The sequence below is a fragment of the Coturnix japonica genome, chromosome 1, assembly GCF_054131305.1.
Source record: "Coturnix japonica strain WE chromosome 1, WE-NBRP24, whole genome shotgun sequence".
NCBI classification, from domain to species: Eukaryota; Metazoa; Chordata; class Aves; order Galliformes; family Phasianidae; genus Coturnix; species Coturnix japonica.
The window spans coordinates 152,691,643-152,717,433 of NC_140663.1; the positions used below are offsets into that span (position 1 = coordinate 152,691,643).

Genomic DNA, 25,791 nt, shown 5'->3' on the forward strand with positions numbered 1-25,791 from the left:
CTCTAAGTTAGCGCGTATTAAACCATACGTCACTGAAATAAAGTTACAGGTGGCCTTACCTCTCATCCTCCCCATCCACGAGGGGCGTCGCCAGGGGCAGCACCTTCAATGGGAAGAGGGAGGCCGAGGCTGGTACGTTACTGCTACCGCCATCAGCGATGGCCGATGCTCCAACGCTGCTCTCCCCGCTGGCAGCTTGAGGTAAACCAACAATAGAAGGTTCCGTAGGGCGCCTACCATCTTCCATTTGGCTTACAACTGGCTGGGCTAGCGATTGTGCTGGGAACTGGGTAGAGCTCAGAGGTATCTGCTGCGGCACGCTGGGTGCCACTGGCATACCTATACTCGTTGATACCAAAGGAGGCTGACTAACGCTCTGAGCCAGATTCCCATTCTGCACAGCTGAAGCCTGGGCTATGTTCTGCGGCTGTCCCAAGCCTATAGAAGCAGAAGGAATGCCAGGGGGCACAGCCGAACCAGCTTGACTCGGTGCAGGAACAGTACTAGCAGAAGGTATGGGGCTAACTGCAGGCAGCTGCTGGCCAGTCATTCCTTGCACCACTGACTCCACCGCTTGTGCCTGCGGCTGTACAGGTAACAAAGTGTTTTGCTGAGCAATAACCATTTGCTGAGGAAGGCCTGAAGCGCCAGCCTGTAATCCCTGTTGCATTATTCCTGTCTGCACAGGCTGCACCACTTGTGAAGATGGAGGAGCAGCGGTTGATGGCATAACTGGAGGTGGAATTTGGTTCGCAGCAGGTGGTGGCTGCACCACAGCGGCCACGTTCGCTTGCTGCCCAACGTTCAGCATCTGCCCACCGGTACCCACACCTGGTATCGTTGCTGGGGCGTGTGCAACAGGCTGAGCCGGGGCAGCGGCTGGGTGCGTCGGGACTGCAGGCTGCATGCTCGGGGCCTGGGCAACAGGAACCGGTGGCCCTGCCCCTACTCCCGCAGGACTAGGCTGCATGGCAGGTGCCGGGGGCTGAAGGATCTGCTGATGCTGAATGTACTCTGGCACGGCCCCCGTAACAGAGTTTTGGTTCACCGATTTAACGTGACCTGTGGCCATCTGCGTAGGAACCGCTTGCTGCTGCTGCTGCTGCTGTCCATACTGCAACTGTTGCTGTTGTACAACTGGCAGAGTCTGCACAGGCTGCGCCGGCTGAGAATAAGGTAACTGCTGTTGAGCCATACTTTGAATGGCAGGCTGCTGGTGGCCCAGAGCTGGGGATACACCTAGTAGATTAACCGGGGCTGGCTGAACCCCAGTAACAGTGGTTAGACTGGCCTGTGCAGGAGGTTGGACCCCTGGCTTCTGCTGTGGATAGTTTATCTCTTGAGAATGCAGCTGGACTTGTGCAAGCTGTGATTGGGAAACACTCTGTGGTATACTAGATGCTGGAATCGCTGGAGGAGCAGCGCTGCTAAAATCCATCTGCTGAGGACCCACACCTTGAAACGCTTGCTGCTGTACCACAGGAGGTGCTCCCATTTCTCCACTTCCCACACTTTCTGTATAGTGACTCAGTGTGCTTACATTGCTGCTAACAGAACTCCCACTGGTGCTCTCCCTTTCAGAAGTCGCTTCAAGCGGGTTTTGTTTTATCGTCTCTACTGCTTTGTTTACTGCTACTCCTTCTGAAGCTGCAACAGTGTTTTCTTTATCATAGAACTCAGTGCATGTCCATCTACCTTTTTTGAAAGGTTCAGAACTAGAATCTAATTTTACAACTCTAAACCTTGAGGTGCCAGATGCGGGCTGCTGCTGGCTGGATCCCGCGGCCACTCCTGCACTCGGATTAGTAACATTGTTAACGACACTAGAGGAAGCACTCGTACCATTGCCAACACCACTCAAGATATTCACATTAACATTGCCACTAGTTCCAGACAAAGCATTTACATTACCAGCACTTGTGATGTTGCTTAAATTCATAGTACCAAGCACGTTGCTTGCCACGCTAGAACTACCTCCACCCATGTTATTCAAGGTACTAGTTCCAGTGGCAGAACTTACACCTAGATTGCCAGGAGTACTCGTAGTGCGGATATTAGACACGACAGATGCAGAGGAACCAGTGGATGATGCAGCAGAACCCGGTGCGGCTGATATAACATTGTCAGAGCTTCCAGTTGTTGAGAGCTTTCTAAACGATGGGCTGGGTGGTGGTCCTCCAGAAACTGGGGCGCTGCCCACCCCGGGATGCGATGGGTGATGGTGTCCATGATGGTGGTGGTGAAGATGATGGTGGTGATGGATGTGATGGGGATGAACGCTTCCGTTGATCACAACGCTCTGCTGAGGATGATGAGGCAGAGAAGGGTGCTGCTGAGGAAGATGAGGCTGGTTGGGAGAAACGGCCCCGGGAGTCTCTGCCTCTTGGAAGTTATTTAAAGTCTCTTCAGAGGAGCTCCTCTCAGGTTCACCCAAGTCAGTGGCCCTGGATAAAGAAACATCCAAGATTTCTGAAGAAGACAGGTCTTCCGTGTGAGACTCATCCAGGTCATCGTAGCTTTCTGTATCTTCGGCTATGCTGTTATTAGAGCTCATACTGGCAGATATTTGAGCAGGGGTCACGCTGGTAATCTGGAAGCCACTTTTCTTTTTCATCTGAGCTCCAGTCTGCGCGAGAGGCTGCGGCTGGAGCTGAGACTGCGAGAGGAGGTTCAGGCTTTGTGGAGGAGGGGGTGTCGGCTGCGGGCCCGTCGATGAGGATGCTGCAGGAGATGGAGGCGGCGGCTGGACCAGCAGGGGCGGCTGGTAATCCTCGGCGGAGAGGGCAGAGCTCCCGACGCCGGTACCTGGTGCAGTGGGAGCAGTAACGCAGCTGCTGCCGCTGCTACTGCTGCTGCCCCTTCTAGGAAACATTGCCGGGTGCGCCATCTTCCTAGCACTAATGTCTGCGGCTGAGTCAGGCTGGTGCATTGTATCGGGCGTATTTTAAGAGCGATCCCCCGGCATGGAGAGAGAGAGACAGACACGCACACAGTTAGCGGGGCTCGGAGCCACGCAGCACCCCGGCACCGCCGCCACCCCCCACCCTCCTCCTCCTCCGAGACAGGGAGGGGGCGAGGAGCTCTCCTCCGCCGCCTCTGAATGTGACACTTCCAATCCCTCCGCCATTCACTTTCTTTCTCCCCCTCCCCACCCCGCCGCCCCCCACCCCCCTTTTCACTCTCACCACCCCCTCCTCACCTCCCCCCCCCCCCCCCCCCCCACACACACACACACACACCGCCGGCGCCTCACGGCGGGGTGGGCTGAGGCCGGAGGAAATGCCCGCGTTAAACCCGGGGCCGAACCGGCAACCGGCAGAACCGCCCTCCCCGCGCCGGGCCGCCGCCTCAGCGGAGCGAGAGCAGCCGGCGGGGCCTCGGGGCAACGCGGCCGGAGCGAGGCGGAGATACGTACGGGACTGGCGCACAGCGGGGCGGCAGCGGCGGGCTGAGCCGGGCAGGGACATCCCCGTCAGTGGCAGCCATGGAGCCCAATCATTTTGGGTAGGAGACAGACGGAGTGAGGAGGGAAGAAAAGCGACGGCAGCCCAGCGAGAGAGTCCATGAAAAGGAGGAGGGAGGGAGGAGGGGAGCCAGGCGGGCAGCCGCTCTGCTCTCCTCCCTGTGTCTGGCTGTCTCTGGAGGCGGCTCCGCTCCACACGCTCTTCCTTCCCCCTCCGCCTCCTCCCCTTTATAACAGGCGGCACCACTCTTCCTCCGCAACGCCCGGCCTGCCCTCGCCTTCCTTTCTTCTTCCCCTCGGGCTCTCGCGGGTCTCTCCCCGCCCGGCCCCGTCTCCTCACGGAGCTCTGAGGAGGAGGAGGGCGCTGCGCGGGGCTGCAGGGGGGAGGGGAAAGCTCGCCAAAGGGGAGGGCAGGCGAGAGACAACGTAAGATGGCGGCGGCCGCGCATGCGTGCCCGGCTGGCAGACATAAAGCCCGTCTGGCTCGGGCTGACGGAAATAGGATCGGCTCGTGTGGCGGAAATTGCCGAGCGGCGCCGAGCCCCGTGTGGGAGGAGGAGGAGGAGGAGGAGGAGGAGGAGGAGGAGGAGGAGGAGGAAGGGCGGGGGTGTCCCCGCGTGGCGGCGCTCCTGAGTGGGGAGGGGGCGTGAGGTGCGGGTGGGGGGGTGACATGCTGTGGTAATGGCGGGCGCCTCACGCCCCAGGTGCTTCTCAATCCCGCAGCATGACTCTGCCTCACATGACGCGGCTACCCCCCCCCCCCCCCCCCCCCCCTCTCCGCCGCAGATTTATTCAAGTTATTCATCACCTTCGTCTTCCTCCCCTCCCTCGGTCCAGAATATTCCCTCCATCCTCCTCCCTCCCGTGCACGGGGAAGCTGGAGCCGCTGCGTTCCCTTTGTGCGCATCCCAATGCCGGAGCGTCCCACCGTCCCCCGGAATGGATGCCGTGGGGTCCGGCACCTCAGTACCCCCGAGGGTGATGGGTTGATGGGGTGAGCTTAGTGCTGGGTGCAGGCAGCTGAGAGCTCGTATTCTGGGTTAAATTACGCCTGTGGCTTTGTGGAATCGATCATAGAATGATTAAGGTTGGAAAAGTCTTCTAAAATCATCTAGTCCAGCCATCAACCCATCCCCACCGTGCCCACTGACCGTGACCCTCAGAGCCACATCTGTACGGTTCTTGAGCACAGCTCCAGGGAGTGATTCTGTGTGGGAAGAAAGAGTTCATATTCCATATTCCATCCCAGAGTCAGGTGATGAAACCTGACATGGGCCTGGGCCACCTTTATCCTGTCATGTTACAGAATCACAGAATGACCCGGGTTGGAAGGGACCTCAAGGATCATGTAGTTCCAACCCCCCTGCCTGGCAGGGCCACCAAACATACACATTTACTAGATCAGGTTGCCCAGGGCCCCGTCCAACCTGGTCTTGAACACCTCCAAGGACGGGGCATCCACAACCTCCCTGGGCAGCCTGTTCCAGGGCCTAACCACTCTCCTAGTGAAGAACTTCTCCCTAACATCCAACCTAAATGTTAGTGCTGCTTTAGCCCTCCTCTGCCCAAAACTCAACCTGACATGGCTGCTATCAGATCTCTGAAGACGCTGAGTGCTTGTGTATTGACCTAGAGGTTTCCCTTAGCATTGACATAGCTGCTAGTGTGCTCTAGTGAGTGCCTAGCAGGTAGGTAGGTACCCTGCTGCAGCACAAGCACAATGAATTCATACCCCAAGTCATTGCTCCACCTCTCTTCAACAGGAGTATCTCCAGGAGCACTTGCAGAGCTTCATAAGTTGGGTGTTCTGCTTTCCTATAGAAGGGGAAAGCTCTGTGTCTCAGTTAAAGGTGGGAGTTGAAGATATCCTCTAAAAGCATGCAGGTTTAGCCTTATCCCATCTGATTCTGTGCTGCTGGAGACCACACTTAGGAGTGGAAGGGCTTTGCAGATTACTTTTGTCAAAGTTGGACTCAGTGATCCTTTTGGGTCACTTCCAACTCAGGATATTCCATGATCTATGATTCTCTTGTTCTTGAGGTGGATGGAGTGCCAGGAGAGCTACTCATGTTTCCCACCTTCTGGCAGCACATCCTCATCTCCAAATGTAGATTTTCATGAGCTGGTATTGTCTCAGTCACCGCTTTGAAACTGTTTAGGTTTCATGAAGGGCAGAGCTTGACTGACACAGGCTAATTCTATAACCTGACAGTCAACAGGACAAGTGGGGGAAAAAGACAAGAATTTGATGCTTACTGCAAGTGAATGTGTAAATAAATTGTGAGGAGTAGTAGGGCTTTAACGGGAGGAGTTGGGAGAGTCCAAACTATGATATCACATAGCTGAGTCAGTAGAGTTCTTGTGGGAGATGTAAATGTTCATTCCTTCAGGCAGAGGAGATTTGAGTTTCCCAGTGTTCAATGTGTGGTGCTTAATCACTGGGGTACTAAAAAAGCTGTTTTTTTCTAGCTCTGTTTCATGAAAAGGGTGAGGATTCAAGGTCACGCACAGTGGGAGCTTTTTGCTGTCCCTGAATTTCAGCCTTCCATCTCGGCTATCCCTGTCAAGTAGATTATTCAGTTCTCGTTCAGAGTAGAAGACGTAGTTTTGAGAAAATCCCACCTTTTGCAGCCTAATTGCTCTTATATCTGGAATGCAGATGTTCAGCTCATGTCTCCAGGTACCTAAAAGGTAGACCTGTAGCCCTTGCTCTCTCCATGCCTCTAGCGTGCTGCCTATATACAGACAGCAATGCACTCTTTGAAGCCCTTGGCATGTAATTAGATGAAATTCTTCCTTTTTTTTGAGAACGAAGCAATATTATTTTTTTTTTTAAAGATGATAATCAGAGCAGATTGAACTACCTGAGCATGTTGTGAGCTGCATACAGGAAGGCATTTTTCATGTAACCCTCACAGACTTAGTGAAAAGTCACAAAGGTGCCCACAGTCTATCTACATGGAAATTGATGCAACACTGAGGACTTACAAAGTCTTTGAGATGCTAAGTGTGCGTAAACATTTTTGGGATGAGAGCCTGAGGTTGCAAGCCAACTGCCATTATAAATTCCTGTTCTGTCTGCTTACAACTTTCCCAGAACAATTTCCTTGAGGGATTAAGCCTTCTATGATTAGTCTCAGCTCAAAGATGTTATTTTTGAGTGTTTGAACAAAGGCCAACTAAAAGCACGTGCTCTATGAAGATGGATAAATCTGTTTTTAACCTTCAAAATCTGTGCAAAAGTTACTCAAATTGAGGTATGAAGTTTGTGTGCACCCAGTAGACATCAATAAGTTATTCAGGTAAGTTACCTGTCATTGTTTTGGGTTACACACTTCTTAGTACAGCGTGTGAAACATCTTTAGATTAGCTCCACGTAGTTACCATATTCCACAAGAAGAACTGAAGAAATAGAAAATGATATTTAGACAAGTGTTAACTAACTTGCATTATATGATCAACAGTCAGTTAACAATCCAAATAACAACTTCAACTAGACAAAGCACATCTGAAGTAGCCTGATGGAAATATTTTGTAAGTGCTATCCATAAAAATTAATGTCATGTAAGACATTATTTTTCCTTGCTTACCATTTTTCACCTGGGTACATGCTTACACGTATACTATTATTTTTTTTTTTTTTTTGCAAACCTGTTTCAAAATGGATTTCTCAATTCAAAGACTTATTTTCGTATTCATTAGGAATTGTGGGCTTAAAAATAAACTGTTGAAACTGATCATTTGTTCAGTTGTTGTTTGAAGTGGGAAAAGAAGTTTCTAATTTAAAATGCCAGATAGCTCAAAATCAGGCAACAATAAAATTAGCCACCTTCAAGTAGGGGCTGTTTCATTGTTAGTTACATTTCTCTGCAGTTATTCCAAAGAAATCCACCTGCTGTGTTTTAACAAGCTGTATCAGTCTAATTTTGGAAGCAGAGATGCTTCTTTGCCAGGTGGATCTGGCACCTTGTCCACCATGGTCAGTGCTGGTGACCACAGGATAGTCCTGCATTGCCTCCATTGACTCAGCTGGAGACTGAAGGCTGCTGGAGGGTTCAAGTGTAGTGGAATCCCCTCAAACTGAACCTGGTATGTACACACTTCCCAAATGAGCAAGAGCAGGTGGGACTGATGGAGTCCTTGCTGCCAGACTGGGAGAGTGAGTGTCTGGAATAACTCCATTTCAATGTTAAAATCTTTGAAATGAATTGAATTGAAACTCCATTTCAATGTTAAAAAGATTATTTTTTTTTATGATATGAATCTACTGTTACTTTAAACAGAAAGCTTTTCAATGTTCATTAATATTGCTGACTGTAGTCTCCTAAGTTGATTTGCAAAGGTGTTTGCAATTATTTTCTTCCTTCTTAGAGTAGTACTCATAAGAAAACTCACTTTTCAGATGAAAAAGATGTAGCCAATACCAATATCCTCCAAATCGTATCTTTGATCTGAAGAAGTCATTTTAAAACATTCATTATAGATGCACTTGGGGAATGGAGCCAAGTAGGTAGTCCCTTTCTATTTTAATTAACGTCTGCATTCAAGTCCAGCTTTTATGCAAGACTTATAGAAGCTTTTATTATCACTTTAAACTATACAGACCACATGCACAGCAAAACAGTACAGAAACAGTGAATGAAATAAATCCAGTGCCATTCCATGTCCAATGCATTACCAACTAAACCAATGCCATGGTTTCATCACTATTATTGTCTTCTTTTCCTTCAGTTCTCCATTGGTTGCAACCTACAGCAGAAGCAGGATCTGGAAAGTCTCTCTCAGGTATTTTAACCTATAACTATAATAGGTTCAGTTCCATTGTAGTCTGAGGTCATTTATTTAATTACGTTTTTGTAAAATACAGTTTGTAGATTGTTAACTGTTTGATCTTCGATTAGTCAGCCAAGTGGTATAGATAATTAACTGAAGATCAAATAGAACAGTGACCAAGTAATTGAAAAATTGTCTTGTTGCTAAAATAGGCCCTACCCTTTTATATACCTCTGTAAAATCTGGGGGCAAAGTGGAAAGTCCAACAGGTTTGGTTTGTTGGATTTTGGGGCTTTTTGGTCTTTTAGCTTTCGTTTCTTGAGTTCATCAGAAATATAAATATATATAAATATATATATATATATATATATATATAATATGTATGTAATATATATATATAATATATATATATACTGCTTAAGAGTATCGTAAAGTGGAGCACTTTTAGTTCTCTGTGACAAAGACTGTGCACAGTTGTTTTCTTCTCTGACAGAGGAAAGCATTTCAGAAGAAAAAAAAAAGAAAGAAAGAAAAAAAGAAAGAAAAAGATTAGTTTAAGAATGTGCTCGTTTCCTTTGATTACACTAGAAATTCTGTGATGTGTAAAAGTTCTGCAGTTTCTGGTAAGGTAATAAGGTGATAAGGGTGGATAATAGCAGGACAAGGGGAAATGGTTTTGAGTTGAAGAAGGGAAGATTTAGCTTGGATGTCAGGGGGAAGTTGTTTTCTATGAGAGAGGTGAGGTGCTGGAACAGGCTGCCCGGAGAGGTTGTGGACACCTCATCCATCTCTGGAGGCGTTCAAGGCCAGCTTGGATGGGGCCCTGGGCAGCCTGGTCTAGTATTATATGGGGAGGTTGGTGGTCTTGTGTGCAGCAGGGGGTTGGAGCTTTGTGATCCTTAAGGTCCCTCCCAACACAAGCCATTCTGTGATTCTGTGATTCAGAGGTGAGTATATCCATTACACTGAGGCAGAAATCTTAGAATTAGGAGTAAGTAAGTAAAATTTTTAGATTATTATTTTTCTCTCAAACACCAGGCTTGTTTAATACAGAATTATTTACAGAAGCAGAATGTGATACCATTTGGTATTTAGCACAGTCACATAATTTGCGCTGTCATCATTTAGTAACTGGTGGCAAATAATCATTCCTAGTTGTGAAAGGCACAGAGCGCTTCTTCTTGAACTCATTTAATTGAAACTTGTGTATCTTCATTTCCATCTCCCTTTCTGCTGCGCCAACACTGTGTCTTCCCACCTAAAACATATTTTGTGAAGGCAAATATTTGTTTGCTCAAATCCCGAATTTTCTATTGGACTGTGCTTGAGCAAACTTAAACTTTGCTTTGTATATGCATTAGTCGTAGCACAAGTGGACAGCTTACTGAAAGCAAGCACAGACTGGTCATGAGCACAGCAGAAGTAAACATAGTTTTTGTGGGCATAAACTAATAAAAGTCATTTATTTCTGAGCTGTTATTTCACTACTGAAGGACATAGAGGCTTGTTCAGTGTATAGTAAAAGCAGACTATTTAATTCCTCCACTTGTCTGAGGTCTTTGGTTTGCTTCCCTATTTTATAATTGTTCAGGTATTCTCTCTTGGATTATCCCAAGCATTTTAAATTGCTGTGACACTTTTGCTTCTGCACATATTCACTCACAAGCACTAAAAAGTTGAATTAAATGTTCTTCTAAGCCACGAATAGGTTTGAGATTCCCCCCAAAAAAATTTACCAATTTAAGTAGGAAAAAAAGAAAAATGCTGATGATTCAAACGTTATAGTCAGGGGCTTAACTTATGTCACTAGTCTCTGACTATTAATTTTCAGTCACCAAACACCTAAAATCTTATATAAAATATGTAAATATTTGCAGGCTCAGAAGACAAAAAGATGATGTATTTGCTTAGGTGCGGCCTTTTATAGCCTTAGGATTATGCTGATCAAGTAGCCCACCCTACTTCTATGCTTCTGCACCTATCCTGTGGGACAAAATACTGCATTGCCCTAACTGAGGGCATTGCTTCCTGCAGTTAATACTCCCTGACTGGTGTCTCCCAGTGACTCTGTTGTCTCTTTTAAACCTTATGTTAGAAATGAGAGAAACATGGACTATCTGCTCATTAAATCTCATTCAGAAACACCCAGAGTGCTTCCTTTTGAATTGGCAGGTGTCTTCTCAGCAGCTACTGAGGATGGTCAATGGGGAATCCTGGGTGAGATGGCTTTTAGCAGCTCTCTATTGGCTTAGGATGCAGTACTTTTTTACTCTGTGAACAGGAAAAGGAGTTTATAGGATATAAATGATATTCACAGACATGAAGCTGAGGCAGTGTGGAAACCAGACAGGTCCAGGATAGCACATGGGTACTTAATATTCTCAGGAAAAAAAGTGCAATTGCTTAGTTCACGCATTTAGTAAACATGAAATTAGATATGATTTTATAATAAATAATAATGTTTGATGACATCTGCAAAGATGTTGCTAGTAAACCTAAAAAGTGTAATAATTTAAGGACACAGTGTTACTAGATGTCCAGCCAGAGAAATACAGCATACGTGATGTTGGAGAATGCTGGAGTTTTCCAGGGATAATCTGTGTTTGTGTTGCATGTGGCTGCAGGTCGAAGCATTCAGATAATAATCTCTGGCTGTTGAAAGGAGAGGGGAGATCTGTCAAAGCAGGAAAATATTTCAGATCCGGATTCAGCTGCCCCACATCCCCACTAAAGTACCTGATTGAGCACCACTGCTGTAAAAATTGTGGTAAGGGACAGGAACCTTCACCTGCAACTTCTAATCTTCTGGAGCTGCTCATTTATCTCCATCAGCTGCTAGGAGAGTCCAGGGTAATTAGGTGTTTAGTGTATGCATCTAAGCAGGGACCTAGAATAAGGTGGGAGGTATTTAAACTGTACATCAGAACAAAGTGTTTTGAAGATACATGAGACACTCACAGTCAAACGCAGCCTGTATGAAAGTGCTAGAAAATCTACTAGAGAGGCACCCAAAATCAGCCAGAATAAAACAATAAAACATTCCTGTAGAGAGCCATCCTGTACTAAGAAAGATCTTATATAATCTGTAAAATTATTTCTATTATTAATAAATGCAATAATCTTATTTGGGAGAGAACAATTATCTGTAATTAAAGGCGCTTGCCTGATACCAGGATTACAGGTGATTATCCAGTGCAGGAAATACTGGGGTTTTATTCACCAGCATAGTGCTGAGGTATGAAATCACATTCTTTATACACAGTAATATATATATATACATAAAAATGTGGTTTTTTATATTGCATATATAATAAAGATACCTACTTTTTATTTCCTAACTGCAACTTGGTGGTGCTTTCAGCATCTGCTAACTGACACTTCTGCATCTTCATGCTGTCATAAACATCTTCTCTGAGTCAGGATCAGATTCTCCTGGACACCTGAGAGCTCCTTCCTCTGTTTTTTGTCCTCGTTCACACTAAACACCACCATCCACATAAACATGACCTCCCAAAGCAAACACTGGCAGGTAGATGAGCACAGACCTGTGGGCTGAGCTCTGGCTCCAGTGTTTCTTGTTGCCTGTTCTTTGCTACACGTCCGCTGTGTTTGGAGATCCTGATGATGCTTTGTGTTGATTTAAAAACTTTAGAAGACCAAAAATGAATTCTTCAAACTTCTTCATTGCCCAGCTTGTATCTACTGTCCTAACATACCTTTGACCTGTCATTTACATTATTTACCATGTTCCCAAGCACACTGAAGTGCATTCACTGCTGTGCTGTTAGTTTCTTCTTTTTCTCATTTATCTTCTATCCTACTTTTCACTTTGACTCTTTCTCTTTTTTGTTGCTTGGGTCATTTTCTTTCATTGTAAAACTTTTCCCCCCTCCAATTTAGATCAGCTGTAGTTCATGTACCCGTAGCTGCCATCACTTTCAGAGTGCTGCTTTCAGGCTTCCAGTCAGACCAGCTTCTTCTCAGAGAGGGTCACAGAGAGGTTATGCTGCCTCTCCGCTTCTCAGCTAATCCTCTGAGGCCTAGAAACAGGTTTTTCGAGCAGAATAAATAACTCTGCTGAGCCATTACACTCATTACAAAGTGTTAAATAGCTGATTTCAGTGTTTTTGTAGACAATGATGAGTGAATACTGCATTTTGTTTCTTTTTTTAGCCCGCTTTCCTAAGAAAACAAAGCTTACACAACTGTTCTGCCTGGCTGTCCATCTGCTTGTCTGTCAGCTTCTCTTTAATAACTTTGAACCTGTTGGCTGATTTCAGCCTGGGATAGAGAGAGATCATAAAGGTATGCTCACCCTAAAGTTCACGCACTTCTACAGTTTGGCAGTGGACAAAGTCCTGACACCCTGCTCTTGTAGGGAACGGGCATCCCTGCAGCCATTCTGGGCAGCAGCAGCATCCATGGTCTTGCAGTCTGTTGGTTATGACCAGCCACCGCATCTCCCTCCCCTAGGAACAGGGTTCTGTTGCAGAAGGGAAAAGCACCAACAAAGTGGGAAGCAAGGAGACCTGCTCAGTATGGAATACAAAGATGTGTATGCAACTGAGCTTCATTACTGCTGCTGTTTGTGAAATGTATATATTTATGACAAAGAAACAAAGTATGTTAAAAGGTGTTTGGTTTTTTTATAACAGGAGTCTTTCTTTTCTTGGAAAGAGTGTGTGCGTGTAATAGACTCACACTGTGTGTATGTATTCATTTTTCTGCTGAATGGCTCAGTCTGGGATCTGGGTCACTAGGTGCCTCTGAAATACAAACATGAGATGTTAATAATATTGCAGGAGGAATGTCAGACTCTGTCCTTTGGTATCCAAGAGAAGTTGCCTACTGCTTGCAATTTTCAGAGTCCTCCTGGGCATTCAAGTTTCCATCTCCTCTAACTCTTAATCTTCTGCTCGGTACTGAAACAATTTTCAGCTGTTTATTCTTGCAGCAGGCTAGTATCCAGATATCCAGTGACCAGATACTTAGTATTTGTCCTCTGTCTTCCTTTGTGCTGTGGAAGATGAGACTTTGCAGCTGCTGGTTAACAGATTTCATAGTCTAAGATTTTAACATCTTTGTGCTTTAGCTCCGGAGGTCATGGTCTGAATTCTCAGTCATAGCCACAAATAGCAAATACGATAAATCATCTGATTCACATGTTAAGCAATAAAGGTTCACATAACTGCAGTGTCTAAAACACCAATAGCAGTAGCAACTAATACAAATGAACCAGGGAACAAAATATGAACAGCTAAATGTGGCTCATGCATCTGGCATCCAGGCCTGAGTGCTGCTATATTATATCTGAAGTGGGTTGCTAGTGGGAGTGCATTCTAAATAAGGTGCCATCAGCTAAACAAGTCATTCTGTCAGCAACAGCTTTAATGAGGCCTATTTCCTGGGGATTTGCACTTCATACTTGGGTTCTCCATTGTCTAATATGGAACCAACCTTGAGCCAAGATTTTCTTGTGCATGGAGCACACCTTACCTATTTCCTGGAGTGTTTCTCTGCCAGTGCTGTTGAATAGTTGAGTAGTTGAATAGTACCAGACAACCTTGCTGGCCACTGAACTTCATTCATATGTGCTATTAAGATGTCCAAATGAATCCTGGCACTGTTCTGGCCTCTGTTCCTCAGCAATCTCCCAAACAATTCCTGTACACAGCTTAGGAAGAAGTTTAGGTCAAAGCCACTTCCAGCAGGCAGTCCGTATTAGGCCATCCTGTCTGGAGAGAGGGAGCTTTTAGAACTGTTTGGCATGGATTGTTCATTGCCAACTGACTTTAGTGCCAGAGAATGGTCTTGGGAAAGTCTGAAGTAGGAATGTTAAGGTCAGGCTTAAGGTGTGCTGCCATTTCTCATGGTGTCCAGCCCTTTGAATTACATCAACTGAACTGAATCCTAAGCAGAAAGAAGGCCACCAAGAACTAACACATGCTTTTGAACATATACAGTGTTTATGTTATGTAGCAAATAATCCCTACCACTGTGGGCATGTGTATGTGTGTGCAAGTTGCTACTACGAAATCAGCTTTGGGATCCCTAGAAGTGCACTAATCTGAAGCTGAGCACCAAGAGAAGAACACACTTGAATGTTGGGATAATTTCTTGTCTGGTACGTCTGTCCCGGGCTCAGGTGAATGCATATGTTAGCACATGCAGAATGACAAACACAAAGTTAGAGCAAGAATATTGCAGAGTCCTGAAGGGCTGCACCAGGACAGTAGCACCCCTTGGCACAGTCCAAAGCTAGCACTGTTGCTGCTGTCCATTTCCAGCCTGAAGTACCCTCCTGCCTTTTGAAGTTGCAAACAAAAAACCAACAACCTTGGCCTTCTGCAACCTCGTGCAGTAAATCTTTCCAAGCCTGCAGGCAGCTGAAGCAAAGGTTTCAAGCATCAGGAGAATAGTCTGTACTTTTTGCAGCATGAAAACACGAATCCTCAAAAGGAGGATTTAAAAGGTCAGCCATGTTAGGTGGTTCGTATCTGGACTCTTCAGCAGATACAGCTTATGCTCACGGTCTGAACCCGACTCTCAGGCTTCCCTTGATACACCCTCCCTCCTTTCATCTGCTTCCCCCAGTGCCTGCTGGGGCTGGTTTCTCTGTCATGCCCAAAGAAAAAGAAAGAACACATCGACGCTGTGATTTTTCAACTGCATTCCGAGTAATTTCCAAACAATTTACCCTTGAAAAAGGGAAGATTCTTCATGAATTTCCATGATCAAACATGAAAATCCAGATTCCTCATGACTGGGATGGTGATTATATTCATTTATTTACTTATTTTAAAGAAACCCATCAGGAAACAATGTCAGATCAAAGCGACAGCATTAAATACAGGACAGTGCAGCTAGAGAGGGTACAAGACATTATGGGCTGCTGAGATTAAAGACAAATTTTCCACTACAAGGGCAGGGTGAAATCAAGGCCTTGAATCTACAGAAAAACCTAGCCATCCTAGTAGTCCAGCTGCTAGAAATATCCCATTGACTGAATGTTAATGCATCTGTGGGATTTTCAGGAGTGATCTTTGAGGGCAGCAGAAAATGGAATGGAGTTTAATCTGGAAGGATACAAGAAAATTATGTCTTTTTCTGTTAGAATCAAAGCCAAGGAGAATTTGGACACATTCCATTACTTAGGACTGACTCAGCCTCTTTTTTGAATTTAGTGTAGTGTCGATTGCAGAGATGCCAACAATGCTAACCATCAGAATGCTGGGAGGAAAAAGCACAGGTGCTCTCCTGCTCCAGCTATTTATAGGGAAGGCTTGCCATCATATGTGATACAAATGCTCTGGTAGAGTTTTTACATTCCAGAGCCCGAAACCCATCTCTTCAGCTAAAAAACACAGCTTCACAATTATAATAATCTATGAGTTGCAGCTGTTTAACAGAGCTGGGGGAAAAAAAAAAGTAGGTAAGGTATTGAATTTTGCTGCAGGAGGATGGAAAAGCAGGAGTAAATTTAGGAGTCTTTGTATAAAGTATATAAGTTTGTAAGAGAAAATATTAAGGCGCTGGAGAATTTGCGTAGTATGTTATAATAGTATTTTATCAGAAGCTTTACATCCAGTCTTAAGCATATTCAGGATGCAGAAAATGCTCCTAGATACGGACTGGAATTTGGATCTGTTTCTTCTTGTTGTTTGAGGATGCTTCAGGTAAACCAAATATTTTTTCTAGAGTAGTTGGTGTTAGTGTTGGCTTTTGACATTTCTCCTAATTTCATAGAATCATAGAATTACTCAGGTTGGAAAAGACCTCAAAGATCATCAAGTCCAACCACAGCCTAACCATAGTACCCTAACTTTAACAACCCTCTGCTAAATCATATCTCTGAACACCACATCCAAATGGCTCTTAAACACATCCAGGGACAGTGACTCGACCACCTCCCTGGGGAGCCTATTCCAGTGTTTAACCACCCTTTCTGTAAAGAAGTGTTTCCTATTTGTTAGATCTTCAGGCAAAAGTTTGTAATGAATGCAAGAAACATCTGGGATTCAATCAGAAGTGTTTGCAACCTACTGGAAAAATAATTTAGACCATTGCATAATTATATGAACGTGTTGCTTCTCTCTTCATGACAACTGCTGTTGCCTCAATTGCCATAATTGTTATTACAGTATATATTTAACTGCTTCTTCAAGTAAGGCAAAGCAGATTGCAAAGTCATCAAGAAATAAAATATTTTCGGTTTCTTCCCTCTTTCAGGACTCTTCCAAGAGTTTTGCTAAAACTGGTGTGCAACACTTTGACCTACTTTGGCAAGGATCATAGAGCCTTAGAGAACTGAAAGGCTGTTCTGATGGTATTTCTTTGGTTTTGAGTTGGTAACTTGTTAGATGCCCCCGATGATGGGGCTCTTTGCTATGGAGCACAAGTATCCCTGCCAGTGAGGTACCCAGCAGCACTGCCCTAGCACTGGCTATAAAGTCTTGTTACCATTTTACTCCCTTTGTTCAGCAATATGGTAGAAAGCGAAAGCCTTGCATCTAGTATTTTACCTTTTTAACCTACTTTCCATTGGTCTTGAAATTTGGATAGTTGACTTCTGTAAATGCCTATTTTTTTCCATGTTTTTTTTTTTTTTTTTCTTCCAGCCTCCAGCAATTCTTTCTGAGCTATATGCAATTTCTACAATTTAGAGGTCCCAATCATATCCTGTCCTGATACCACATGAGGATGGAGACAAGAGTTGAAGACAGAGAGAGAAGGTAAGGATGTTGCATGAAAACCCCATAGTCAAAGCTTTCTAGAGTTTCACAGCTTGAAGACACAGAGCTACAGGGGACCAGGCTTTCCTAGCCCTGCTGCAGACTGACTGCAGCCCTGCACAGCAGCAGCTGCAGAAGGTGACTGTACAGCCATTGATGATACAATAGCACATGTTACAATGGCTTCGTAATACTGACGTAAGGAGGGTGGGGAGGTGACACCTACTATAACCTCATACGCAGTGTCAATGGAAAGCCAGCACTAGTCTCCTACAAATCCAAGAGGCTGTCATAACACTGTGTGTAATTCTTTCTATGATAAGCAGAGTGTACATTGCTGTGACGCTATCAGAAATTCTCTGGGCAAGTCATGTCGTCAGTGAAGGGCAATCTAGGGTGAGTTTAAGTTCTGGATCAGGAACATTAGCATGGCACTAACATCCTGCATCCAGATCACTACTAAAACATGCTTAATTCTCACAAAAATAATGTAGATTTCCTTCAGTTGCTTAATAGAAGAAAGGAACCTGTGAACTCTGAGATTAATTGGCACCCAGTGAAACCCCGACACAGTCAGGTTCAGTGGCACTCTTGGAATATTGGAGTGCCAAAAAAAAAAAGCACCTCCAAAATGGGCTGCTCCCTGCTTTGGGTTTAGTCTCCAGTGCTCAGTGATGCTTCAGAGGAGGTTTAAGCGATGGCATGGGCAAGGGTGGCTATCAAACATCCTTTAACTTTTGACGTGCTTTTTTGTTTGTCTGTTTGGTTGTTTTGATTTTATGCATTGCTTCTTTGTAAGTGTCTTCAATCCACAAGTTGAAACCTCTGCTTTGCTATAGCGAAACTAGCTGCTTTCATTTGGCAAGTGTCCAGAGTGTCCAGAATGGGTCTGAGTGATTCTGATGGGGTGTGACACACGTTGTTTTCTATGGTGGAACCAAGCCAAACAAAGAGGCATTCGCAGGCAGACCTTGTGGGTACCTTCAGTCATCGAGGAGTTTGGCAATACCAAGAGCCTGAGCACATCTCTTCTTGGAAAGGTCAGTCTAAGTGCCAGAGTCTTTTGCCTGGCTGATGTAGTGTGTTTCCAATGAGGGCCAAGCAATAAAACAGCATCCCGCAGCTCTGAGAAATAAATATTGTCACACTGTATGTGCAGCGTGATTATGATGAGTTGCTTGAAATATACAGACCAAGAAACACATGATTCTGGAAAAAAAAATACTAATACTGGTTTCTTGGAATTGCTGAAACAGCACAAGATAAACTTCTCAAATGAAAGCCTCGCTGCACTGAAATCAGCAGGAGTTTTGTTTGTGACTTCAAACAAAATGATGATTCCGCCATAAACTGGGTTATAGCTTTCACTAGGTAGCGACTACAAAATGAAGCCACTTCCCTGCACGCTAGATAGGTATTTGCCAACTGCATTTGGGCTGGGATTAGGAAAGAATAAAATTTGCTCTGTTCTTTCCTTTCAGCCTTTTAATTAATTTGTGCTTAGCTACCCTGCCTTCTTTAGCTGCAAAGAGCAGACGTTAAATCGGGATTGCATGTGTTGACAGTCCCGGCTTGAGCCTTCTTGCGGGTTGGCTGAGATTTAACAATACATTTCTTCCCATGGCATTTTCTGTCACATATTTTTTAAACAAGTGCTATTCTGTCAGCTCTAGAGGGCATGAAGAAAAGATGTACTATAAAGCAGCAAACAAAAGGCAATTTCAGGTTCAGCATTTGCAAGATTGTATTGGCAACTCTCCTTCTCTATAATCTCTTTATGAAATTTATAGCTTGTTTACTGTGTTATTCGGTGAAATAAAGGAAATTAAGGGATACTTCATCAAGAATGACTCAATTTACCTTTGACCACAGAAGAGCAAGCTCTACTGACATTTTATGGAGTCACTGCCAACGGAGCTGGACTTTGGCTATGACATAGAGGAAATGGGCACCTACTCTGCACCACGGTAGCTGTGAAGCACCAGCTGGAAGTGCATTGAGCCACATGGTGTGTCACAGGGCAAATATTTGAATGGTACCACCACCGTGGTGCTTCACAGTTAGAAGTAATCTGATACAGTAGCCTGTTTTTCCACCAGGAGAATAGCCTTGTAGCGCAGTTGCTATTGGCTCCATTGGTCTCAGCTTGTTCCCTTTGAAATCAAAGATAAAATTCGTACTGTCTTGAACAGGAGCAGTATGGGGCCAGGCTAAAGCGCCACACATTGCTTTGAAAGTTAAGGAAGCGTTAAGGACAGAATAATAACTTCCATTAAGTATGACAAAAATCAGTGCAATTTGCACTGTCCAGCTATTCAGCTTGTTGTACATACAGATTATCAGAATCTGGTTATCACATTTAGTAATCCCAGCCTGGCACCGACTGAAAAAGTGCTTTACAAAACATACACCCCAGGGCAGGAGACTCCATAAAGTCAATGTTTTTATTGCTTTCCTTATTGATATAACAACCCTCTTGTCATGTCGCTTTTCTCTTCTTTATTCCTTTTTCTTTTTTTTTTTAAAAGGGTGGAAACCAGAGATGATAGAAGACGATAACTTAATGCAGTGATTGCCGGTTGTCCATGGGGAAGCATAAACTTGAGCCAGGATTTGGAATCAAGCCAAGGAAAACTGCTGAGAAGACAGATCCTTGGTATCATGTGCTGTAGGTCATCATGGGACCCATCACAAAGCCCAGCTGGGTGATGAGCTTTGTCTCTGCAGGCACCCGTGTCTCCCTACATAGGCAACGTGGTATTAGGCACCAGGAATCCGTATCCACAGCTCTTCATGTTAAGGAAGGTTCTTACAATTAAAAAGATGGAGAAGAGGATGAAGGAAATGTCCTAAAAGAAGAATCGGGATTCTTGCTATCACAAAGACTTAACAGAAGCAAAACAAAAGCGAAAAGATATAGACAGAGTTGAATACTCTAAAAGGGTTTTCTGTTGGGGTGGTGAGGCTGCAGCTCTTAACGCCGCTCTGATTGCTGATGGCATCAGTACTTAACTTGGGATAGTGGGCATGCAGGGAGGAAAGAACAGGAAGGGAAAGTTTACCTTACTGCAGCTTGCCCCCACGTTCCTGCACTGGAGTCCCAATAAAGACCATTGCTTCCTGAAGAAAGTTCAGAAGACATGTTTCCAGAAGAAAAAGGACTAGCAGGAAGAAGGGTGAGCAGCTCTCAGTGCAGACTGGGGAGCATGGGGTGCATTGCAGAGTGTGGATGAGCCACCCTAATTGTGTTGACTTCCAAAGTTGGACTGCTCCCTGGACAGAAAGGTCAGCACTTGCAAGCTGTGGTAGCAGAAGACCTAGTTAAATGATGAGAAAACCTTAGTGGGACTGAACAGAGAAAGGAACATGTTTCTAAAAGACATTGGACAAAGCCCGACTGGCAAATTCCCTGCTCAGCTGACTGCAAGGGAGGATGTGCAGCACCTGCACCTGGACTCTCCTTCCAGAGGTCACATGCAAAAACAGTGTTTTGAGAGGGTCTACACAAGCTGAAGAGCCTTACTTTATTTCTCTGGTGATACTAGTATTTGTACCCAACTGCCATAAGCCACGTGGTATGCACTTTATTCAGGGTTCATCATAGCAGCGAGTCCACGCAAGTCAATTATGTTTTGTGTGCTGGGAACCTTCTCACTACGAAATGTATTAAGTTACAATTAACATAATGAAATGGTGTAACATATGAGCCAGGACTGAGACGGCACTTGGAGGTGGGCGGCCCGTCAGTGGGAAGATTCAGGCTGCCAGCAGGGATGGTGGCACTGGATCTTGATGCTCACCTAAACTCACTGATAAATTAGCTTGTTATTGCCTCTTCCCCAGGCACAGCAGACAGTTCTTATTGGGTATGTCTCTTAGCTGAATTAGGTTGGTACGTTGCCAGCCCTGGTCAAAGAACTTTATCTAAGACATCTCGTGCTGCCAGCTGTAGGGAGAAATGCTTTGTAAGTGGGTGATCTTTATTATCCAATGTATTTCAGTAGAGGAGTTATCGTTTAAACACTGCACTCCATAACGACAACTGAACAAGCCTGACTAAAACATTGGTGTAAATATAAAAACGTGTATTTTCTTGCCTAATATTATAAACTATGAGAATAAGTATAATCAGGATTTCTTTTCTATACCAGAAGAAAAATAGCTTGAATAGTTCTACACAGTTCTTCATGCTTTATTAAAAAAACAAAACAAAACAAAAACAAAAACAAACCAGCTGAAAAGAACCTACCAATCATCTGTTATTTCTGGTCTTTGCAGCATTGTCTATTGTCTGACCATTCAGCACAACTTGCCTCCAGCTCAGTTTAAAGAGGCATTTATTAGGAGGTGGAAAATCCCTTTGCACCTCGGACTAGAGGAGTTTACAGCCATTGTGTCCATATCCAAGGAGACTGCAGACCCTATTCTGGCTGAGTGTGAATCACTCTGCCATAGAGGTTCATGGAAGCAAGATTATAGTGGAGTGCTGAAGGAAGAGTTTAGGAGCAGAGGTTTTAGGTGTTCTGCTTTACCTAGCATTAAATACAGGTGCTGCCCTGGGATCAAGGACTCAAACCTCAGGCTCTCCTTTCCTATGCTATCCTTGTTCACTATGTTATTCAGAATGTACCTCTGTGAGTTACACCATTTCACATACGGTCAGCAACAAAAAGACTTTCTTCTCAAGGTCATTAATTACGGCAGAACCTGAACATCCAATGATCTCGCTGGGCATCCTCCTTTAAGCTAGAAGGATTTACTTGAATTGTATCTCTTCTAATTTCAGCTTCTAGGAAGTGAACATTCAGTTCTCAGTCTGAGGAAACAAACAGCTTTGTTATATCCTAACCACAGGCCAGAAGTTAATTCATGATGTCTGTCAGAGTATTCTCCGTTTGTATCAATATAAACCCAGAATTACTCAGATAAGATGGAGCAAATCACAGTAGAATCAGCGTGCATGGTTTTAAGCAGTTCCTGCTTCCATCCCAGTGTTCTGCCCTTCCAAGCACTGTTCTGCAGGAGGCCGGCATCTGTCTTTCCAGCTGGGGTCCAGCCTGCTGCTCACTGCAGTGGCTGGGAAGTTTTCCATGGCTTTAGGACGCGCTGGAGCTGGCTCGCTGTCTGTTCTTTCAAAGCTGCAAACTGGTTTAGCTAGCACAACCAGCACTTTGCAGACAACTCAGCAATTACAGGATCATAGAACTACAGCAAGAGGCTGAGCTGCAAATTACTGTAATTATGAATATTTCTGTTGCAAGGCAAATTTACAGCCAGATATGTCATGTCAAAATTATTTCATTTTGTGTGTAATTCTAATTTTGCAATACATTTCTAGAACTTCATTTTCCTGTTAAAAGGCATTTTAATTTGAAGAGTCTATTACAGCGGTTATAGTGGATTATTGGAAGAATTTAGAGGCAGATTATGAAGTGCAAACATTCTCCATCACTGGTTAAATCCATCCCAGACAGCACAGCCTAGTTGGGAATAACAATTAATGTCACTATGAAGGTGCTGGACAGTGTTTCAGGAGAGGCAGTTTCCTGGTATGGTACAGTTTTTTACACACATCTCCCTGAATCCAAAACATCAGGATGAGAGGTAAAGGCCTTAAGTTGGACCAGAAGAAGTTCAGGTTGGATATTAGGAAAAATTTCTTCTCAGAAAGACTGGTAGTGAAATGGAACAGGCTGCCCAGGGTGGTGGTGGGGTCACCATCCCTGGAGGTGTTCAAGAAACAAGGAGATGGAGCACTGAGGGACATGGTTAACGTGCACCATGGTGATGGGTTGATGGTTGGACTATGTGATCTTAATGATCTTTTCCAACCTTAATGATTCTACAATTTGCAGATTCAAGCTCTCTCCAGAGCTCACCTAAGCAGTGCTGTCAGTGATGAGCAGCACCACAGGGGACACGGCACCCGTGGCATAGAGGACTGCATGGCATTTCCCAGCCCCATTTGTGATTGACATGAGGCAAATGCAGGGATTTAACCAGGCTCTCCCTCCTGCACCGGCTGCCAATGGAAAGAGTCGTGACTCGAGGCTGACCGGGTCTCCACTAAAAGAAGGAATGACCTTGTCACCTTTATCCTCATATCTAGTTACACGACACAGGAGGAAGCCAAAAAACTCCCCTCTCCTTGCCTGTTTGCTCATTAGCAGTTCATGGGATGGGCTTGACCCTTGGTTCCCCCGCAGCCTCCCCTGCTGGGGTTGGAGGCACGCATGGCATGCAGGGCCAAGCCCTGGGGCACACTCCAGGTGCAGCAGATGACTGGGGTGCTTTTGTCAGTGAAGAGCTGCAGCAGTGGTTCATGAGATGTGAACGAGAAGTGCTGGGACTGCTCAGCCCTGAAGATGGTGGCTCAGGACATTCTGCCCCTCATCACCGAGCTTTGGCCCCATTGGATCGCAGCTGTTCCCTGCAGTTTGTGTGGTGTTCACAGATTATTTTCACATACCTCACGGGGGTCAGTCCCTCCCCAGCCTAACTGAGATGAAGCCTCTGTGATACAGGCTTTTCATCTGCAACTGCTAGGCAACAGTCTTTGCATTCCCAAACACTATAAAGTCTGAGAAGCTTCACAGCAGAGTTGGAGGTGGCCTTTGCTGGGTCCCTCTTGCCTGCACAAACACTGCTTTGTTCCAGCAGTAAAGTCTGGAGAACCTCTCCAAGAATGAGCCCTGAACAGAAAGCTCTACCAAGTTCCTTAGCGACTGGGGAGAAATGATTTTTCAGACACTAAGAGGGTTTAATGAAGAGCAGACAGTAAAATGGTACATGAAAATATTGACGCATCATTAACTCTCCTGCATTACGTCATAGTCAGACACGTAGCAGCAGAATTGCATACAGTCTGGCCTTAGCCTCCAAAGAGGATAATTCCCATCAGTTTGATGGCTGAGACCTTATAGTCCCCTTCATGAGGTATCAATTATTTATTCCATGTGTTCCGAAAGTCAGCAAATCCTTTTGGTGCAGACGAAGACTGCTAAACAAGCTGCTGATGGACATAGTGATGTTTTCCAGCTCCAGCCTCAGCAAAGGGCAATTCTCACTTCATCACTGCTTTGCTCTTCCAGGTCCTTGTGCAACAAGGCTGGTTTAGGTGACACCTAACCCAGGCCACCACTCACTGTCCCCCTATATGCACCAGTGTGATCATTCATGGGATCAAGCGGTAAATCATGGAATCCTACAACCATAGACTATCATGAGCCAGAAGAGAACCGCAACTCCCTGGTCATGGGATGCTCTCAGTGGTTTTAACCTGGCCCACCTGTGCAGCAGCTTCTCAAAGAGGCCCTTCCAACTGTTGAGCAGATCCACCCAAACCAACCAATAGGACACAGCACCTCCACAACTGCTGTTCTTCTTCCTTGTATGTGACAAACTAGATGAAACTCCTCGTGAAATTAGCTAGCCGTCTTTCACAATTAAGCTCATAATTAATGTAAATAGCCAATTTAATATATACCCAAGAGGAGATGCGTATTTAAATGCACACTTTCAGGTCAATTATATCGTATTGCGTTACATTAGTCTGGGAGATCCATCTGTTGTTTAGCTTGCCCAAGACTTCTCATTAAATAAAATTGTAACAGTGGTTACAATGGAGATTTTTGTCCATGTTGATTATCTGCCCCAAGCAACACAGCCAACTGTTTTAATTACCTGCAAGAGTAAAAATATAAAACAAAAATACAGATCATATCTTGCGAAATAAATGTTCCTTATATTCCTTTGAAAATGTGACAGGGAAAGCCTAAGTGTTTTTCCAATTTCAGACGTGACATTGACCTCCTTGCTTTTGCCTCAGATCTCACAGCTGTGCTGGACTACTCAGAGTGGGGGATAGATACGATGGCAGCTATTTTAGTTGTATAAAAATTACTCATCACAGGATGTGTCTACAGCATATTTCTTGTTAGCAATGAAGGACTGCTCCTGGAATACAATTCCCCATCACCCCTGTTGACCATGCTATAGTTCACACCATGGAGCGGTCTCAGAGCCACCAGCTGAATCCTTTGCTTATGAAACTAAACCAAAAGGTGTTCCCTGGGGACATATCTGATGTGACAATGGGATGAGACTAGAGTGAGACCAAAGCAACCCACACCAGTAAACATTAGACTTTCAGCACTACTTCTCCCTTTTGCACTTCACTCCTGTGTCACCAGACTGCATGCTAAAGTTTCTGTGGCTTAAGTCAATGCTAAATATCATTGAATCATAGAATGATTTGGGTTGGAAGGGACCTATAAGATCAGCTAGTTTCAACCCCCTGCTACAGGCAGGAACACCTCCCTCTAGACCAGGTCTAGACCATCCAGCCTGGCCTTGAATGTTTCCAGGAAGGGGGCATACACAGCCTTGGGCATGCATCCATCTATCTATCTATCTATCTATCTATCTATCTATCTATCTATCTATCTATCTATCTATCTATCTATCTATCTATCTATCTATCTATCGCCCATGGGCACAGCTTAACATGCTTCCAAACTTCAGAAAGTACTTTTGCACAACTTGTGCATGCACAAATAATAATCTCCTCTGTTCTGTGGAGTCACAGCTCCTGAGTCCTGCTTCCTGTCACAGCACAGCATGTAGTGCAGGCATAAAAAAAGTAGCCAGGACTCGGGACATGAGCAAAAACACTTCCTAATGATGCTGCATGTACTAGAAAGTAATTTCTGGAACCCAAACTATGTAAATAAAATCTTCTACTGACCTCTTTCTCCCCTCTCAGTTCCCAACCTTATAAATAACTCTTACTTCCACCTTCAGATTTTTTCCAGGGCTCTGCTG

General features: G+C 44.8%; 1 protein-coding gene and 2 long non-coding RNA genes across 12 annotated transcripts in view; 1 reads left to right on the forward strand and 2 right to left on the reverse strand.

Annotated features, from left to right (window-relative positions):
• TSC22D1 (TSC22 domain family member 1) overlaps positions 1-3,640 on the reverse strand; it is a 61,950-nt gene extending 58,310 nt beyond the window's left edge. For 9 of the 10 annotated variants that reach the window (XR_014942097.1, XR_014942094.1, XR_014942098.1 and 6 more), the window contains exons 1-2: positions 3,416-3,640; positions 60-2,920 (exon numbers count right to left, since the gene is read on the reverse strand). Coding sequence is in view for 4 of the 10 variants with exons in the window: in XM_085536114.1 (XP_085392240.1) it covers positions 60-2,887 (2,828 nt within the window). In the remaining 6 variants the exon portion in view is untranslated. Of the gene's footprint in view, positions 1-59; positions 2,930-3,415 lie in introns of those variants that run through there. The other variant, XM_015851744.3, reaches the window with a different exon arrangement.
• A 628-nt stretch (positions 3,641-4,268) lies between these two features.
• On the forward strand, positions 4,269-24,594 carry LOC107308122 (uncharacterized). Its single transcript, XR_001552649.3, has 4 exons — positions 4,269-8,248; positions 16,855-16,968; positions 17,808-18,008; positions 19,497-24,594. It is a non-coding gene; the product is annotated as an uncharacterized LOC107308122 (long non-coding RNA).
• LOC146762789 (uncharacterized) lies at positions 8,690-12,298 on the reverse strand. The gene is made up of 3 exons (XR_014942107.1): positions 11,561-12,298; positions 10,973-11,123; positions 8,690-10,888 (listed from the first exon to the last, which is right to left on the reverse strand). It is a non-coding gene; the product is annotated as an uncharacterized LOC146762789 (long non-coding RNA).
• Positions 24,595-25,791: the final 1,197 nt, after the last annotated feature.